The following is a 20,850-nucleotide window of genomic DNA, read 5'->3' on the forward strand; positions in this document are numbered from 1 at the left end:
CTCCTGGCCTGTACTCTGCTGAAGTCTAACATGCTTACTTCTATCATATATGTACAACAGCATATCAGTATTATACAGGTGAGCACACACACACACACACACACACACACACACACACACACACCAAAACATGTTTATTCTCACTTCAGGGAAATTAATGGCTCTTCTGTATCATCTGATTGATGTATCAATCAATTCTTCTTTATATTTGGAGGTTTGAATCTTGTACTACTAATGTCTTCTTTTATGCTGTATAATTCATTGTATTGATTTTTATATCAGAATCAGTCCCTACATCTTGAACAGTGGGGTTTACCTTTTTATGAGTATATAAGCATAATTAGATATCCCTACCATTTCTTCATATACCTTTATAATTAAAAAGTATTTGATTGTTTTATTACACAACTTTTTAAAGCAAGCTATTCTTAGCAGGGCTCTATTATCAAGTCCATAGGAGTATGATATAGTAGTGAAAACTATATGTGTTATAGTATAGCAATGAATGGATGCCCTAATATATAAACTCTTTAAGAAGAATGGAAGAATGGGAACAGGAAACCAATGCAGCAACCAAAACAAAAACTATAACACAATCATAAATAGGTTAAATTGAATCTTTTTTCACTTGATGGATGACACATAATATATTCATGTACCATGAACAGAACCTCAAATATATGTACAATTAAAGTGTGAAAAAAAGATTAACTGTGGTAGACAACCTAAAGAATTTCATTTTATTGTACAACTGTCTAATACAGACTTGCATTGCTCCACCTTTTAGTAGAAGGACTGAACCAGGTTAAATAAACTATGCTTACTTTCATATCTTTCTTTTCTTAAGTAGTGAAAGTAAACTTGTGCACACCCAGGTTATTTCATTTCCATTGACACTCTATCCCATTCTGTCAAACATCCATACCCAGATACAGTTACACTAGGCATCTCTCTGGCCAAACATGTCTCAGACAGAACTGCTGAACCCAAGAATACTTTCTACCAAACACCCAGTTGCCACACTCAGCTGAGAATAGACCTCCTCTTCTAGGTCATTTAAATTTCTTTGTGTCAGATTAGATAATCAGAAACACTTTGTCCTAGGAACCTCCTGTAGCCATAGTAGCATTGGACCCAAGGACCCACATCCACAGGTAATGCTTAGGAAACAGAGAGGGTTATAACAGTCAAAGGGCAGAATATCCACTCAACAAAAATATGATCACATACTGACATCAAGCAACTCTTAACACATTACAACTGTAGTCCCAGAATAAAAAAAATTTAAAATGCAAAAAACAAAAATCATGAATAAACATGACAACATACTTTAGCAGAACCCAGTAAGACTGATACCATAAGCCCTTTAGTATAGTTAAACTTTGGGAAAGAACTTAAATATGGGAATTATGAGTAAATACAAAGACTTCAAAGAAAAATGAGTATAACTGTAGTCATCAAATAATGATGAGATAATCCCCAGTTAGACATATTGGTTGATCAAGTGACAATTTTAATGCCAGGAATGATGTACATTTTGTTCAGTTACTGGCCCAAGGACCTCCATGGGAATCTGCAAACATCACAGGCTATTGCCATCACTATTTATTGCTCTCCACAAACTGATAAGTTGGTTTGCTGCAAACAACATTTCTATATCTTATGTTATACAGAGAAGAAGAGCTGGTATCTAATGAGATGCTCCAACCCTAATGATTAATATTCATGGTACTGTAAGGTACTCTACAAACTACCAAAGAATGGTAAACTCCAACTCAGCATAAACCTTCATGACCTACAATGATAATCTCTCTGTATGATTTGCTGATCCAACAGTGCTTCAAAAGCTATGTAACTTGATTCTGATTGAATTCAAGGCAAATACCATGAAATGAAATGCATGTCTGACACTGTTCAGGTGGCCAAGAATCTACAATAATATAGGTCAGAGGATTTGGGAAAAACAAATGTATTTGTTCTGCTAAAATAAAAACCATATCAATTAAATTACTCTGAATCCTTATAACATTCTGCTATACTCATACATAATTGCCTCACCCAGCCATCATCAGAGAAACATTTTCTTCCAGTAAAGTGAAACTAGTGCAGAGACTCACAACAGTACAATGTCCTGAGAGAAAGAGCCTTGCTAAATGGGATGTTTTCAACAAATACCTCATCTCAGTGCTTTAGTGTGGTACTGTTCCTCTCTGGAGTATGAGGATATCACCAGGCACTGAGTCAGGAGGAAGGAAGTGAACACTTCTCCCTGGAACATCCAGGTGCTGCCAGACTCTGAGCTGAGGAGGAGGGATGGAGGATTTCTGGTCTTGCCTGAGTGCAGGAGAAAACCCTTTCTATCCAAAGTGTCATAGCTCTGTGATTAGCACACATGAGAGAAAGACCCTCTGCGTAATTCAGGTAGAATCAATGCTCTTTCACCAGGGCTTTGAGCACCAGGAAAAAGATTTGAGTCCATTGATGTTGATAGGTTATAGTGAACAATGAATGTTAGTTCCTTTTGTTGTGGATAGTGTGTTTGGTGATAGTATGTTTGTGTTCATGTTTTCTTTTTCTTTTTTGTTTTGAAGTTATCTATTTCTAATGTTTTCCTAAATGTAGTTGATCTCGTTGGGCTGGAGTTTTCCTTCTAGTATCTTCCTAGGGCAGGGTTGCTGCACATATATTGTTTAAATTTAGTTTTGTCATGGAATATCTTGTTTTCTCCATCTATGTTAATTGAATGTTTTGCTGGTTATAGTAGTCTGGGTGACATATGTTGTCTCTTAATGTCTGAATGACATCTGCCCAGTTCCTTCTGCTTCTGACTTTCATAGTCTCATAGTCTCTGTTCAGAAGGCTGGTGTGATTCTGATAGGACTATATATATATATATATATATATATATATATATATATATATGTTACTTGGCCTTTTTCCCTTGCTGCTTTAAATATTTTTTTCTTTGTTTGGTAATTCAGTGTTTTGATTACAATATGGTGGGAAGAGTTTCTTTTCTGGCCTAGTCTATTTGGTGTTCTGTAAGCCTCTTGTATGTTTAAGGCATCAATTTTTTTAGACCGGAGAAATTTTTTTCTATGGTTTTGTTGAAAATACTTTCTGGACCTTGAAGCATGGAATCTTCTTTTTGTCTGTTTCTGTTATTATTAGGTGTCATCATTTCAAGGTGCTCTTGATTGCTTGGATGTTTTGTATCAGGAATTTTCTATTTTTTAGCTTCTCTCTGAGAGATCATTTGATTTCTTCGATGAATCACCTGAGATTCTCTCCTCCAACACTCTATCTATCTATCTATCTGTCTGTCTGTCTGTCTGTCTATCTATCTGTCTATCTATCTATCATCTTTATTACAATGTATTCACTTTCTATCCATGCTGCAGCCCCCTCACTCATCTCTTCCTTTTCCAAACCACCCTCCCTCTTTACCCCCTATTCCCTTCCCTAAATCCCCTGATATGGGAGGAACTCCTCCACTGCTATCTGACCCTAGCCTATCAGCTTTCATGAGGGTTTGCTGCATCATATTTCTCTGTGGCCTGGCAGGGCTGCACCACATATGGAAAGGTGATCAAAGAGCTGGCTACTTACTAGGCTACCCACTGGGAAACTGAGCAACCTATCAACTTCCTCTAGGCAGGGTGCCTAGGTCCTTTCTAGGCATGGTCCTTGGTTAGAATATTCGTCTCTACTGGGCCCCCTGAGATCAGACTTTTAGCACTGTTTGTCTTTTTGTGTATTTCCTATCCCTTCTAGGTCTTTCCAGCTCCTTCTTCCAGAAGTTTTCCTGCACTCTGCCCAATGTTTAGCCATGATTCTCAGTATCTCTTTTGATATGCTGATGAGCAGAGTCTTTCAGAGGCCTCCTGTGGAAAGCTCCTGTCCTGTTTCTTGTCTTTTATGTCTTCCAATATCTATTGTCTTGCTCTCCTGAGTGAGGTTTCAGACTCTTCTCTAGGGTCCTCTTTGTTGTTTAGCTTCTTTAGGTTTATAGATTTTACTATATTTATCCTATATTATATGGCTAATGTCCACTTCTATGTGAGGATATACTATGTGAATCTTTCTGGTTCTGGGTTACCTCACTCAGGATGATCTTTTTTAGTTCCAGCCATTTGCCTGCAAATTTCATGATGTACTTGTTTTTAGTTTCTGAGTAGTATTCCATTGTGTAAATGTACCACAGTTCTGTATGCATTCTTCAGTTGAGGGACATCTAGATTGTTTCTAGATTCTGGATAATGGAGCTCCACAAGGAAAACAACAATGCCAAAAATCTGTGCCCAGAGGGGCTTGTAGAGAATGATATTCCAACCAAGGACCATTACATGGAAAAGACCTAGAATGCCTGCTCACATGAAGCCAATATGCTGTTCAATTTTCAAGTGGGTTCGCTAGTAAGGGGAACAGGCGCTGTCTCTGACATAAATTCAGTGGCCTTCTTTTTGCTCACTTCTCCCTGGGGTGTGCAGCCTTTCCAGGCCACAAAGAAAGTTAATGCCTCCAGAGCTAATGAGAAGAGATAGGCTAGGGTCAGATAGAATGGGAGGACTTCCTACATTATCGGTGGACTAGAGGAGGGACATAGGGGGAGAAGAAGCAAGGGGGGGGTCAGACTGAGAGGAGATGAAATAGGGCTATACCATGGATACAAAGTGAATAAATTGTTATTAATAATAATAATTTAATTGATTGAAAAAAAACACAGGAAGTTCAAGGCCATTTTGTCCTACATGATACTGTCTAATCAAAACATCAAGCAAACAATCTTTTCTTTAATCTTGTCTATTTCTTCTCAGTACTCTTCAATGACTACCACTATTTGTATCAATGTTGTTCATTTTATAGACTTCATGTCTTTCCTCAGGTTTTCTGATTATGCTAGCAACATAACCAACTTTTCTTTTCTTTTACTTTTTCTATTTTATTTTTTAATTTAATTTTATTTTTTATTATTAGTTACATTTTATTAACTCTGTATCCCAGCTGTATTCCACTCCCTTATTCACTCTCAATTCCACCCTCCCTCCCTCATCTCCTCTCTGCCCCTTTCCAAGTCCACTGAGTGGGGAGGACTTCCTCCCCTTTCATCGGACCCTGTTTTAATCAACTATCTTCAGGACTGGCTGCAAAGTCCTCCTCTGTGGCCTAGCAGGACTGCTAGTCCCTTGAGGGGTGGGGAGGTCAAACATCCTGCCATTGAGTTCCTGTCAGAAATAGACCCTGTTTCACTTACTATGGGAAACCAATTGGTTACTGAGCTACCATGGGCTTCATCCAAGCAGAGGTTATATCCATACATGGTCCTTGGTGGAGTGTCAGTCTCAGAAAAGACCCCTGAGCCCATATATACTTGGTCCTTGTGGAGCTCCTATCTTTTCCATGTCATACTAACTCCCTTTGTGCCGAAGGTTTGGTTATGAGTCTTAGTATCTGTTTTGAAACAGTGCTAGGTATGGTCTTTCAGATGCCTTCTGCGGTAGTCTCCTGTCATACATCCAATGTACATCCCATTTGTCTTTCTAAGTGAGTATTGATCCTCTTACCCCATGTCTCCTTTCTTCTTTAGCTTCTTTAGATGTATAGATTTCATTATGTTTATTTTTTCATATAGGTCTATATAAGCGAATATAAACCATGTTTTTCTTTCTCCTTCTAGGATACTTCATTCAGAATGATCTTTTCTAGATCCCACCATTTGCCTGCAAATTTCATAATTTTCTCCTTTTTGATTGCAGTGTAGTATTCCATTGTGTAAAAATACCACAGTTTCTGTATCCATTCCTCCATTGATGGACTTCTGGGTTGTTTCCAGGTTCTGGCTATTACAAATAAAGCTGCTACAAACATGGTTGAACAAATGTCCTTGTTGTGTACTTGAGCAAATTTTGGGTATATGCCTAGCAGTGGTATAGCTGGGTCTTGACAAAGCACTTTTCCTAAATGTCCGAGAAAGCACCAGATTGACTTCCAAAGTGGTTGTACCAGTTTACATACCCACCAGCAATTGAGGAGGGTTTCCCTTTCTCCACAACCTCTCCAGCATGTGTAGTCACAAGTTTTTCATCTTGGTCATTCTGATGTGTGTAAAGTGAAATCTCAGGGTTGTTTTAATTTGCATTTCCCTAACGGCTAATGAGGTTGAACATTTCTTTAAGTGTTTCTCTGCCATTTGATATTCCTCTATCAAGAATTCTCTGTTTACCTCTGTTCCCTATTTTTTAATTGGATTACTTGGTTTGCTGCTTTTCAGCTTCTTTAGTTCTTTATATATACTGGATATTAGTCTTCTGTCAGATACAGGGTTGGTGAAGATTCTTTCCCAATCTGTAGGCATTCGTTTTGTTTTGATGACAGTTTCCTTTGCTTTACAGAAGCTTTTCAGTTTCATGAGGTCCCATTTATTGATTATTGCTCTTAGATCCTGTGCTGTTGGTGTTCTGTTCAGGAAGTTGTTTCCTGTGCCAATGAATTCTAGGCTGTTCCCCACTTTTTCTTCTAACCGATTTAGAGTATCTGGTTTTATGTTGAGGTCTTTGATCCACTTTAGTTTTGTGCAGGGTGATAAATATGGATCTATTTTCATTTTTCTACATGCAGACATCCAGTTGGACCAGCACCATTTGTTAAAGATGCTGTCTTTTTTCCATTGAATGGTTTTGGCTTTTTTGTCAAAAATCAAGTATTCATAGGTGTGTGGTTTTATTTTTAGGTCTTCTATTCGGTTCCATTGATCCTCCTTTCTGTTTCTATGCTAATACCATGCAGTTTTTATTACTATTGCTCTGTAGTACAGCTTGGGATTGGGGATGGAGATACCTCCAAATGATCTGTTGTTGTACAGGATCATTTTGGAGATTCTGGGTTTTTGTTTTTCCATATGAAGCTGATATCTTCTTCAATTTCTTTCTTCAGAGATTTGAAGTTTTTTCTCAAACAGGTCTTTCACTTTCTTGGTTAGTGTCACTCCAAGGTAATTTACATTAGAAGATGGAAAGATCTCCTGAGCTCATGGATTGATAGGATTAACATTGTGAAAATGGCCATCATGCCAAAAGCAATCGAGAGATTCAAAGCAATTCCCATCAAAATACCAACTCAATTCTTTACAGACCTTGAAAAAAAGATTCTCAGTTTCTGATTTATTTGAGTTGATTTTTTTGAGTTGCCACTTTGCTGAAGGTGTTTATCAGCTGAAGGAGTTCTCTGGTTGAATTTTGAGGGTTGCTCATGAATACTATCATATCATCTGTGAATAGTGACACTTTGACCTCTTCCTTTCCAATTTTTATCCCCTTGATCTCCTTTAGTTGTCTTATTGCTCTGGCTAGGACTTCAAGTACTATGTTGAAGAGATATGAAGAGAATGGGCAGCCTTGTCTTTTCCCTGATTTCAGTGGGACCAATTTAAGTTTCTCTCCATTGAGTTTGATGTTGGCTATAGGCTTGCTGTATATTGCCTTTGCTATGTTTAGGTATGTGCCTTGTATCCCTGATCTCTCCAATACTTTAAACATGAATGGATGTTGGATTTTGTCAAATGCTTTTCAGCATATAAGGAGATTAATAAGTGGGTTTTTTTTCCTTTCAGTTTTTTTAATATGGTGGATAACATTGATGAATTTCTGTATATTGAACCACTACCCCTGCATGCCTGGGATGAAGCCTACTTGTTTGTAGTGGATGATATCTTTGATGTCTTCTTTGTTTCATTGGCAAGTATTTTATTGGGTAATTTTGCATCAATGTTCATAAGAGATATAGGTCTGAAGTTTTCTTTTTTTGTTGGGTCATTGTGTGGTTTAGGTATCAAGGTGACTGTGTCTTCATAGAATATGTTTGGTAATGTTCCTACTCTTTCTAGTTTGTGGAATAGTTTGGAGAGAACTGAAGTTATCACTTCTTTGAAGGTCTAGTAGAATTCTGCACTGAATCCATCTGGCCCAGGGCTTTTTTGGATGTGAGATTGTGGATGACTGTTTCCATTTCCTTGGGGGAATATATGAGTATTCAATCTTTCTACCTGATGTTGACTTAATTTTGGTAAATGGAATCTATCAATAAAATTATCCATTTCTTTTAGATTTTTGAATTTTGTGGTATATAGGCTTTGTAGTACGGCCTAATGATTGGGTTTCCTCGGTGTCTGTAGTTCTGTCCCCCTTTTCATTTCTTATTTTGCTGATTTGGATAATTTCTCTCTGCCTTTTAGTTAGTTTGGCTAAAGGTTCGTCTATCTTGTTCATTTTCTCAAAGAACCAGCTCTTGGTTTCATTGATTCTTTGAATAGTTTTATTTGTTTCTAATTGATTGATTTCAGCCATGAGTTTGATTATTTCCAGCCATCTGCTCCTCTTGGGTGTATTTGCTTCTTTTTTTTTCCTCTAGGGCTTTCAGTTGGGCCATTAAGTTGCTTTTATGAGATGTTACAAATTTCTTCTTGAAGGCACTTAGTGCTATGAATTTTCCTCTGAGCACTGCTTTCAATGTTTCCCATAAATTAGGGTATGTTGTATCCTAAAACTAACAGATTTGTTGTGGTAACAGGAACCAACATTCTGCTGCATCCAAGAAACACATCTCTTCAACAAAGATAAACACTACCTCAGAGCAAAGGGCTGGAAAATTGTTTTTTAAGCAAATGGACCCAGAAAACAAGCTGGGGTAGCTATCCTAATATCTAATAAAATAGACTTTTGAAAAATATTAATCAAAAAAGATGAGGAGGGATACTACAATCTCATCAAAGGAAAAATCCACCAAGAGGACATCACAATTCTGAACATCTATGCCCCAAATACAAGAGCACCTACATTCATAAACAAAACATTACTAAAACTTAAATCACACATTGATCCCAACATCTTGATAGTGGGAGACTTCAACACCCCACTTTCACCAAAGGACAGATCATCAAGACAGAAGCCTAGTAAGGAAATAAAGGCACTTACAGAGGTCTTAAATCAAATGGACCTGATAGATGTCTACAGAACTTTCCACCCAAACTCAAAAGAGTATACCTTCTTTTCAGAAGCTCATGAAACCTTTGCCAAAATAGACCATATAGTTGGTCACAGATACAAAGAGAGTGAAATAATCCCCTGTATTCTATATGACCATCATGGACTAAAGGTGGACCTCAACAACAATGGAATTAGAAAAAAGCCTAAGAGCACATGGAAACTGTACAACTTGCTGCTCAATGATAGCTGGGTCAAAGAAGAAATAAATACAGAAATAAAAGACTTCCTAGAATTCAAGAAAATGAAGGTCCAACTTTTCTTTCATTCAGGAATTTTTAACTCAATGATGACCTCATGGCAGTTGAATTACCACAGTGCTTTAAATAATTTGAACACACATCAGGAATATTGCAAAAGTGATCAAGTGTAACTGTTTTTTTTCTCAGTTCATGTGGCTCAGGTATCTACTGAGCCCCAGACAGGGAACCAAGGAGAGAAAAAAGTAATGATCATATAAAAGTCCAACTTGGTGAATTAAACTTGTTGCAATAACTTAGAGGAGAAAAAATTATTGGTGGTTACGTACTGCAACACAAACAACACAAAGGAACTCCATCACTCTAAAGTCCAGCATAGTCTGTATGTTGATTCAGGAGGGCTGTTTCATTTTTGTGTGACTTGTCCATGTCTTGGAAGACTATAAGTCTGTCATGTCTTGACAGACTCTTTGAGGAAGTTTTGCCACCACTTTTATCCTCTTATTTATTTATTATTTCTATAATTTTGGCTCAAATGAGACATTAGTATGAGCACATAAACACAGAGCATAACAACTTCTTTTAATACATTGCAAGCTTTGGAAATACCATGTTATCCATTTGTAAATATTTTCTATTGAAAATTGAATGTATACTAAAATTGCAAGATACTTACATACTAATGAAATTTCTAGTATGGCTATTAGAATGCATTTTTTATATTAAAAATATATTAGTAATTCAAACAGAGGAAAGAATATACATCAAGTTCATAAGCAGATTAAATCAATACTTGAAAATAAACAGTTTATATCAAAGAAGGATGCAAAATTGTGCCATGGTACAGTTGTTGTACCACCAATTCTCAAATTCAGAGCAGTTCATTCACCAAAGAGCAGACATTGATAAACAAATCATATCCTGCTCTACATAGAAGTTCCTTGAGAAGCTTGATATAAAGTTAGAAATTAATCACACATATAGTACACTGTGGTTTATAAACATGAACAAAATAAATGGCTCTCACACTAAGGCACGGTAAAACTGGAAAAGAAATAACATCTGACATAATGAAAATCATATTATATTGCATAACATATGTTTTGAGTGGTATGGAATATGAACTCAAATCTTGTACTATGTTCTTATCATAGAAGATAAATTTATTTGAACTATGTTTTATGAGGCTTATTATTTTTTAGAATGTGTGTTGCCCCTGATATGTTGAAGTGAGTTCTTTTCTGGTCTCAACAATATAATATAACACTTAGGGGCAAATATGAAGCCAAGGAGTGCTGCACTGGAAACCACAATGGCAAAAACTTCCATAGCCACCATGACTTTCCCTTTAGTGCTGTGGTAGACAGGGAGGAAGGTGACCCAGACACAGAAGAACACCAGCATGCTAAACGAAAGAAATTTGGATTCATTGAATGAATCAGGTAGATTTCTGGACAAGAAGGCCATGGTATAACTCCCAAAGGCCAAGAAGCAGTGATATCCCAGGACACAATGGAAGGCAAGAGCTGAGCCCTTGTTACACAAAATGATGATGTGTTCATGTTCAATATGATCATCTTGGTCAATGAATGGAGGAGAGGTTGCCATCCATATTCTACAAAGAACACAAAGTTGGACCAGAATACAAATAGGAATGATGTAGTTTGGGGCCCTTGATACCATCAGCCATCTCACCATTCTCCCTGGAAAAGTAGCCTTGAAGGCAATGACCACAGTAATAGCTTTGGCCAACACAGTGGCAAGAGCCACAGTAAAGGCAACTCCAAATGTTGTCTGCTGCAGGATGCAGGTGGCTGTGTTGGGCTGGCCAATAAAGTTCAAAGAACAGAGGAAACAGAAAGTGAGTGTGATGAGCAAAATGTAACTGAGAGCTCGATTATTGGCCTTGACAATGGGCGTGTCTCTGTGTTTCACAAACACCCCAATAACAATGACTGTGACTGCACAGAAGCACAGGGCTATGCTGGTGAGAGCCATTCCCAAGGGGTCTGTCTTCATAAGCCAGAAAGCTCACTGCCTTCTGGAGGCACTGGTTCTTCTCTGTATTTGCATAATGGCTTTCTGGACACTTCACACACTGATCCACATCTGGTTAGAAATGAAGATGAACATGAGGACATGTTGAGGTGCTCCCTTTTATTCTGAGACATCACTTACTACATGCTCATGGGATTGACACTGAAGTCATCTTATTTTGTTTCCTCAGGGACAAAGTAATGAGACCACTGTTGTGAATAATTCCAGATTCATAGAGCACACCTTCTTCCTTAGAAATTTCCTTTAATATTTGTGTTTAAATATAATAAATTTTAATCCAACCCATCTTTCTTTGCTACCATCATACTCCCTCATTTCCTTCAGCTTTCACTCCAACTTAATGTGTTTTCTATCTTTCCTTTTTACATTTTACTAACTACTGAGTCCTTTCCGTGCTGGTATTGTAAAATGCTTGGGATGACCTCAGTTGGAACACACTTAGACTTTCAAGGTCTACATTCCTAAAGAAAAGTGATGTCTATCTTCATGTTTCCTTCAACTGCTACTAGCTTTTTCACCAGCCCTTTTATCTTCTTTATAGTGTTTGAAACTGAATAAATCTAATGCCTTTCCTCTCTTTCCTGTCTTTTGTGACTCTTTTAGAAGTAACTAGAATACAAAGTTACACTGTATAAACCTACCTAGGCCCTTGTGTCACCTCACAAATTACCTTAATTAATTGTGATACCATGTCAAAATATCCTTTATGAATTTGACCTGTGAAATTTACATAAGAGGAAAAATTTTTGCAATAATTTTCAGATAATGTTTTTTGCACGTTAGTCATAAATGTATTTTAAAATTCCTTTTAGTTTCAAATTCTGTGCATTCTCCTCCAGAGTTTTAGTGAATAGACTTTATTACATTACAAAATGCTCAAAACATACCCAATGAAACATTTCATGAAATTTAGGAAGAGCCACATGAGAGGAATTCAAGGACTTTAGAAAACAGTTACATGGTACTCTGCTCTTGAAATTTTGTGCACATTTGGTTTGACATAAAATATATGCACCCTAATTTATATGTTACATTATCACTATGTACAAATAGTTCTATAATTCTTAATCCCAGAGCTCATCACCAGATTTTCAATTTCATTTCATTAATAATATTGAATTAATATCTCTCATTAAAAAAACAGTGTCCGTGAATAGTCCTTGGTTGGAGTATGAGTCTCTGGGAAGTTCCCTGTGTTCAAATTTTCTTGTTCTGTTGCTCTCCTTGTGGAGACCCTGTCCTCTCCAGCTCTTACTATTTCCCAGTTCTTACATAAAATTCCATTCACTCTGCCCAACAGTTGCCCATCAGGCTCAGCATCTGCTTTGATAGTCTGAAGGGCAGAGGCTTTCAGAGGCCCTCTGTGGTAGGTTCCTAGGTTGGTTCCTGTTTTCTTCTTCTTCTGATGTCCATCCTCTTTGCCTTTCTGGATGGGGATTGGACATTTTAGTTAGGGTCCTCTCTCTTGCTTAGTTTCTTTAGATGCACAGGTTTTAGTGGGTTTGTCCTATGTTGTATGTCTATATGAGTGAGTATATACCATGTGTGTCTTTTTGCTTCTGGGACAACACACTCAGGATGATCCTTTCCAGATCCCACCATTTACCTGCGAATTTCATGATTTCCTTATTTTTCATTGCTGAGTAATATTCCATTGTGTAGATGTACCACAATTTCTGCATCCATTCTTCAGTTGAGGGGCATCTGGGTTGTTTCCAGCTTCTGGCTATTACAAATAAAGCTGCTACAAACATGGTTGAGCAAATGTCCTTTTTGTGTACTTGAGCCTCTTTTGGATATATGCCCAGTAGTGGTATGGCTGGATCTTGAGGAAGCGCTATTCCTAGTTGTCTGAGAAAGCGCCAGATTGATTTCCAGAGTGGTTGTACAAGTTTACATTCCCACCAGCAGTGGAGAAGGGTTCCCCTTTCTCCACAACCTCTCCAGCATGTGTTGTCACTTGAGTTTTTGATCTTGGCCATTCTCATGTGTGTAAGGTGAAATCTCAGGGTTGTTTTGATTTGCATTTCCCTAATGGCTAGTGAGGTTGAGCATTTCTTTAAGTGCTTCTCTGCCATTCGGTATTCCTCTACAGAGAATTCTCTGTTTAGCTCTGTTCCCCATTTTTTAAGTGGATTACTTGGTTTGCTGCTTTTCAGCTTCTTTAGTTCTTTATATATACTGGATATGAGTCCTATGTCAGATAAAGGGTTGGTGAAGATTCTTTCCCAATCTATAGGTGGTCGCTTTGTTTTGATGACGGTGTCCTTTGCTTTGCAGAAGCTTTTCAGTTTCATGAGGTCCCATTTATTGACTGTTGCTCTTAGAGCCTGTGCTGTTGGTGTTCTGTTCAGGAAGTTTTCCCCTGTACCAATGAGTTCTAGGGTATTTCCCACTTTTTTTTTCAAGCCGATTTAATGTGTCTGGTTTTATGTTGAGGTCTTTGATCCACTTGGACTTCACTTTTGTGCAGGGTGACAAGTATGGATCTATTTTCATTTTTCTACATGTAGACTATTCACGGAGATAACCCAGAACCCCTGCACAGATGTAGCCCAGGGCAGTTCAGAGTCCAATTGGGTTACATAGTAATGGGAAGAGGGACTGCCTCTGACATAATCTGATTGGCCTGCTCTTTGATCACCTCTCTCTGGGGGGTAGCAGCCTTACCAGGCCATAGTAGAGGACAATGCAGCCACTTTTGATGTGAACTGACAGACTAAGATCAGAAAGGAGAGGAGAACCTCCCCTATTAGTGGACTTGGGGAGTGGCATGCAAGCAGAGGGAGGAGGGAGGGTGGGATTGGGAGGGGAGGAGGGAGGGGCTTATGGGGGGATGCAGAATGAATAAAGTGTAATTGATGAAAAATTTAAAACAAACAAACAAACAAACAAAAAAACAGTGTCAAGTTATTGTACAACTTTCAATCAACAGTATTTTTAAATTTGAAGTGTTTAGCCATTCTGTTTTCTAAATATTCATTATTATTATTTATTATATATACAGTGTGTTTTTTCTCTTTTAGTTTTTAATTTAATTTTTAATGTTATATTAATTACAGTTTATTCATTTTTTATGACAGCTGAAACCCACTCCTTCATTCCCTCCCATCCGACTCCACCTCCCACATCTCCTCTGCTTCCCCTCTCTAAGTCCACTGTTAGGGAACTCTAGCTTATCAGTTCTCTTCAGGACTAGCTGCATTGTCCTCCTCTGTGGCCTGGCAAGGTTGCTCTCCCCTAAGGGGGAGGTGATCATAGAGTCAACCACTGAGTGCTGACTCAATGCCCATCAGCATCAGGGAAATCTACATCAAAACAACCCTGAGATTTCACCTTACACCCATCAGAATGGCTAAGATCAAAAACTCATGTGACAATGCATACTGGAGAGGATGTGGAGAAAGGGGAACCCTCCTCCTTTGCTAGTGGGAAAGTAAACATGTACAAACACTTTTGAAATAAATCTGACACTTTCTCAGACAATTAAGAATAGCCCTTTCTCAAGATCTAGCTATACCACACCTAGGTGTTTAGCCATTCTTTAAGCTACATACTGTTTTTTTAATAGTTTATTATACATACAGGTTTTTAAAATATTTTTAATTAAATTTTTATTTTTTATATTAATTAGAGTTTATTCATTTTGTGTCCCAGGAGTAGCCCCTTCTTTCAGTCCCTCCCAATTTCTCCCTTCTTCCCTCATCTCCTTCTATGCCCCTCTCCAAATCCTCGGATAGGGGAGGTCCTTGTCTCCTTCCATCTGACCCTAGCTTATCCGGTCTCATCTGAACTGGCTTTAATGTCCTCCTCTGTGGCTTGACAAGGCTGCTCCCCCATCCAAAGAAGCTGATTAAAGAGCTAGCCACTGAGTTCAGGTCAGAGACAGTCCCTGCTCCCCTTGCTAAGGAACCCACTTGGACACTGAGCTACCATGGGCTACATCTGAACCAGGATTCTATATTATATTCATGAATGGTCCTTGTTTGAATTATCAGTCTCAGAAAAGACCATTTGCTCAGATATTTTGGTGCTGTTTCTATGCATATGGAGTTCCTGTCCTCTCCTGGTCTTATAATCTCACCCTTCTTTCCTAAGATTCCCTGCACGCTGCCCAAAGTTTGTTTATGAGTCTCATTATTTGCTTTTATACAATGCTGAGTAGAGTCTTTCAGAGGCACTCTGTGGTTGGCTCCTCTCCTGTTCCATGTTTTCTTCTTCTTGCTATGTCCGTCCTGTTTGCCTTTCTGAGTGAGGATTGATCAACTTACCCAGGGCCCTCCTTCTAGTTCACCTTCTTTATATGTACAGATTTTTGAAGGTTTATCCTATACTATATGTCTAGTATCACTTATAAGTTAATATATACCATTTGTATATTTCTTTTTCTGGATTACCTCACTCAGGATGATCTTTTCTAGCTCCCACCATTTGCCTGCAAATTTCATGATTTTCTTGTTTTCAGTTGCCGAGTAGTATTCCATTGTGTGAATGTACCACAATTTCTGACTCCATTCCTTCGTTGAGGGACATCTGGGTTATTTCCAGGTTCTGGTTATTACAAATAAAGCTACCACAAACATGGTTGAAGAAATGTCTGTCCTCATTGTGTAGTTGAGCATATTTTGGATGTATGCATAGGAGTGGTATAGCTGGATCTTGAGGAAGCACTATTCCTAATTGTCTGAGAAAGCGCCAAATTGATTTCCAAAGAGGTTGTAGAAGTTTACATTCCCACCAGCAATGGAGGAGGGTTCCCCTTTCTCCATATCCTCTCCAGTTTTTGTTCTTAGCCATTCTGATGGGTGTAGTGTGAAATCTCAGGATCATTTTGATTTGCATCTCCCTGATGACTAAGGACATTGTGCTTTAAAAAGACAGCATCTTCAACAAATGGTGCTGGTCTAACTGTATGTCTACATGTAGAAAAATGCAAATAGATCCATTTTTATCACTCTGCACGAAACTAAAGTCCAAGTAGATCAAAGACCTCAACATAAAACCAGACACACTAAATTGGTTAGACAGAAAAGTTGGGAAGAGCCTAGAACTCACTGGTACAGGAGACAACTTCCTGAGCAGAACACTAACAGCACAGGCTATAAGAGCAACAATCAATAAATGGGACCTCATGAAACTGAAAAGCTTCTCTAAAGCAAAGGATACTGTCATCAGAACAAATCGGCAGTCTACAGACTGGGAAAAGATCTTCAACAACCCTGTATTTGACAGAAGGCTAATATCAAGATATATAAAGAATGAAAGAAGTTAAAAAGCAACAAATCCCCCTTTTTGTTTTAGACGCATCAGGCAAGAGTAGAGGTCTGATCTCTGATATTAGAAATAAATTGGGACTTTGTACCGATGTTCCTTTAGGTGTCATCCACCCAAAGAGCATCAGACCCGTCCGATACCTTTTTCTCAGCGGCGGGACCTGGGGTATCAACCCACATGCAATCAGACATGCTCTTCTCTGGGTCGAAAGCAGCTGACCCTGAGTGCAGTGCTTAGCCTTGCATCCTGAGCGTAACATTTTAGCTTTTTATGGTATCCAACCATGCTTGGGGCGAATGTCCTGCTTCAATGGCTGTAAAGGCCTGAATGATCATGGCTGCATCACACTGTTGTGAGACTCTAATCTTGCATATATACCACAGGCAAACCAAGGAGACCAATACCAGAAGGCCTGCTAACGCTCCCATGCCCGCCCATTCCTTCAGATGATTCATGGCTGCAGCAATCCATGATGATAATCCTGTGGCTAGTCCTGCGTCCACTCTGGTAGAATTTACTGTGACAATGGCCACTCTCAGCTGCTCCATCGTAGTATCGAATTCTCCAGTCCAATTACCTAAAATATAGCTCGACAATTGTTTAGACAGATTTGCAGCACAGGAAAAATTCCTGGTGAGTGCTCTCTGTCACGAACAATTCCACATTTGGCTAAGGCTGAGGATCTGGCTTGCTTCCATGTATGTGGACCTATCTGCATTGCCTACGTGGCATGCCTGGGTTGGCTACCCAGAGGCTATTTAAGCTGTGGGCTGGCTTTCCCCAGGGTCAGATGATTGTTCAAGGTTCCTGAATAAACTGCATTGAAAAAAAAAAAAAAGACACACAGCAAACTTTGTGTTCTAATGCAATTATATACCATCAGGGTGAAGGAGGGTTATTTTCTCTGTCAGGCACAAAGCCACTTATTTGTCATTTTGTATAGTGTACCTTCTACATAGGTAAATCATGTTGAATCTATATAAAAATATAAAACTTGTGAAATAGTTTTCTCTATTTTCCCACCAGTAAAAGAAATGTCTATGGTTTCTACAATTCTAAAAATAACCTTAATTTTTTTCTTATTTTAAAAACTTTTAAAATTTGTTTGTAATTAAAATAGAATTATATCAAAAAAAGCAACAAATCAAAAAATTCAATTAAAAATGGGGTACAGAGCTAAACAAAGAATTTTCTGTAGAGGAATATAGAATGGAAGAGAAACACTTGAAGAAATGCATACTGTTTTTAAGTTTAGATATTAAACAGAAATCCAATCTGATTTGGTCTTGGTATGTGAACAACCACTATTATAATGCACAGGATCCATTCACCTCTCACTTTGTGACAAAGTGCCACACACACATACATGTATACATACATGAATACATACATGGGCATATTTTATTGAGGGTTTGTTGACAACTCTCAAGTGACATCCACACACTCAAGAGTAGATGAGCATCATAGATTATATAGGTTAATTATACAAACTTGGGCCGTTAGAGAAGAAAGAATTGATCTGGTAGGAGAGGATATACATATTCCCCGTCACCTGCAATGAGGCAAGGATGACATTGGAACAACAGATAAGCACTTGCATAATAATTTTAAAGCAAGCGGCAGAGAGAAAAGAGAGACTGGATGTGGAATGGACTTTTGAAACCTCAAAGCTTGCCCGAAGTACATGCACACACACACACACACACACACACACACACACAAATGCCATACCTCATAATCTTTTCTAAAGAGTTGGCTAACAAAATAACCTGTTTGAAAAATTCTTCTCTAAGAAAGGGGAGAAAGCTAACAAGACCTGCAGTCTGAAGAGTACTACAATAAAACAGGGTTTTCTGTACACATAGAGTAGTTCAATCTATGAATTCATAGCACTTGAGGCAATGCAATAGATGTCTGCTGGTTTAAGCCAGACAAAAATCCTGCATAAAGAGTTGACATTGGAACACCCCCAGAAAAGGAGCAATTGGAAACTGAGAGCTTTTGGGAGGATAGTCAGTTTTCTTTTTCAGGGTGTTTGTTTAACAACCCTCATGTGACATCCATAAGCCCAAGAGCAGACGAGCATCAAAGATTACATAGGTTAATTACACAAATTTGGGTAGTTCGCAGAGAAAGAATAGATGTAGGAAAAGCGGTAGGTGTGAATATAATCAAAATACATTCAAACAAATTATTGAGTGAGCTATCCCAGAAGCAGAAAGATGCACATGCTATATAATCACTCATATAGACATATAATATAGGATAAACCTACTAAAATCTGTACACCTAAAGAAACTACTCAAGAGGGAGGATTCTTGCTAAAATGCTCAATCCCCAGGCAGAAAGGCAAAAAGGATGAACACCAGAAGAAGGAGAAAAGAGGGAACAAATCAGGAGCCTGATACAGAGGACCTCTGAAAGGCTCTGCCTTGCAGACTATCAATGCAGATGCTGAGACTTATGGCCAACCTTTGGGCAGAGTACAGGGAATCTTAGGAAAGAAGTGGGAAACAGTAAGATCTGGAGAGGACAGGAACTCCACAAGGAGAGCAACAGAACCAAAAAAAAAAAAAAATATGAGCACAGGGGTCTTTCCTGAGACTGATAATCCAACCAAGGACCATGCATGGAGATAACCTAAGACCCCTGCACAAATGTAGCCCATGGCAGTTCAGTATCCAAGTGGGTTCCATAGTAATAGGTACAGGGACTGTCTCTGACTGATTGGCCTTCTCTTTAATTACCTCCTCTTGAGGGGGAAGCACCATTACCAGGCCAAAGAACAAGACAATGCAGCCACTCCTGATGAGACCTAATTGACTAGGATCAGAAGGAAGGGAAAGAAGACCTCCCTTATCAGTGGACTTGGGGAGGGGCATGCATGCAGAGGGAGGAGAAAGGGAGAGATTGGGACAGAAGGAGGGAGGGAACCGCAGGGGGAATACGAAGTGAATAAAGTGTAATTAATAAATTAAAAAAACTAACAAAAATGACAAAAACCATCTTTAAAATGAGCTAGAAATAATCACACAGTGAATAAATTAATGCAATAGATCTGAATCTTGTATAACTCTTAAAAGTCATTGAAACACAGTTTGAAAAATATCAGTCTTTGATACTTAATTAATATATGTTAAATGGGACAGTGAAATAAAACACACTGCTACATACATGGGAAAATATTTTCTACAATGAATAGTGGTAGTGGATCACATATATAAATCAAATATGATTTTTAATTGCTCTGGTGAGCTATTTCAAAGGTGATGAATTATGATAGTTAAGTTCCTAAACAAAAGGAGAAAAATATTTATCTCTGACTTCTATTCAATTTTCATTTGTCATGATATTAAGGAATCCTGGGTAGAAGAAAATGAAAGCTTTCAATAAAACCTTCATTTACCTGTCTCATTAGAAATCTCATTCTCTGCACAAGGAATGCAGTTGTAGCAGCAAACAGCCTTGCCCTCCAGAGTTGCCTTTCTGAGTCCAGGCCCACAACTCTCACTGCACACGGACTTAGGAATCTACGAAGAATAAGAGAACATTGTCTAATATTTACAGTTTCAGGAAAAATCACAGTAAAGGGTTTTTAATATTATGCAATGAATTTTCATGAATTTTTGTTATAAATATAAAAAATTAGAAATGTGATATCCTTCAGAAGACAAACCTGTTTAAAGATTAGTCTGAGTATTATCACAATGTTGGAGAATTTGGAAACTTAATGAGTTTGGGACAAATTTGAGAAAAGTGGGTTACTGGGAAGGAAGATTTGGAAAGGCATAGGGTCTCTCCAGACTGATACAGACTTTGTATTTACTAACTAATGCATTGAGCAGCATTATTTCCAACATTTTGCTTACTTTAAATGTGTGTGAACAGATAAACTCTGTCTTTGGTTCCATGCCTGTTTCCATGGATACCCCTTGCTGTCATGCTGCCATACATAGTGGACTCTCATAACTCTGGAACCATAAGCCAAAATATATTGTTTCTTCTCAAAGTCACTTTTGGTCATGGTGTTTAATAAAAGCAACAATAATTTTGTATTGTTTCATAATGTTAATCCCAAATGAGAGATTTTTCTTCATTACATCAATCTATGAGACATTATGGAGACTGTAATTCCCTGAAACAAAAGTTTCCCAAATTTGTGTCAATTTGAAAAAAAATTAACCCTTATATGAGAAAACTTTAGTATACATTTAACTCTAAATATTTCCATTGATCTGAATCAAGGAAGGGGAAAAATCATATGTTAATATTTATTTTAT

The 20,850-nt window shown here is 38.1% G+C and overlaps 1 protein-coding gene across 1 annotated transcript in view; it reads right to left on the minus strand.

The window, feature by feature from the left end:
• Positions 1-10,429: 10,429 nt before the first annotated feature.
• LOC110544256 (vomeronasal type-2 receptor 116-like) overlaps positions 10,430-20,850 on the minus strand; it is a 45,914-nt gene continuing 35,493 nt past the window's right edge. Inside the window, 3 exon segments of the mRNA XM_060366246.1 lie at positions 10,430-11,248; positions 11,250-11,347; positions 19,977-20,100. Coding sequence (XP_060222229.1) covers positions 10,430-11,248; positions 11,250-11,347; positions 19,977-20,100 — 1,041 coding nt within the window.

The sequence above is a fragment of the Meriones unguiculatus genome, chromosome 14, assembly GCF_030254825.1.
Source record: "Meriones unguiculatus strain TT.TT164.6M chromosome 14, Bangor_MerUng_6.1, whole genome shotgun sequence".
Taxonomy (NCBI): domain Eukaryota; kingdom Metazoa; phylum Chordata; class Mammalia; order Rodentia; family Muridae; genus Meriones; species Meriones unguiculatus.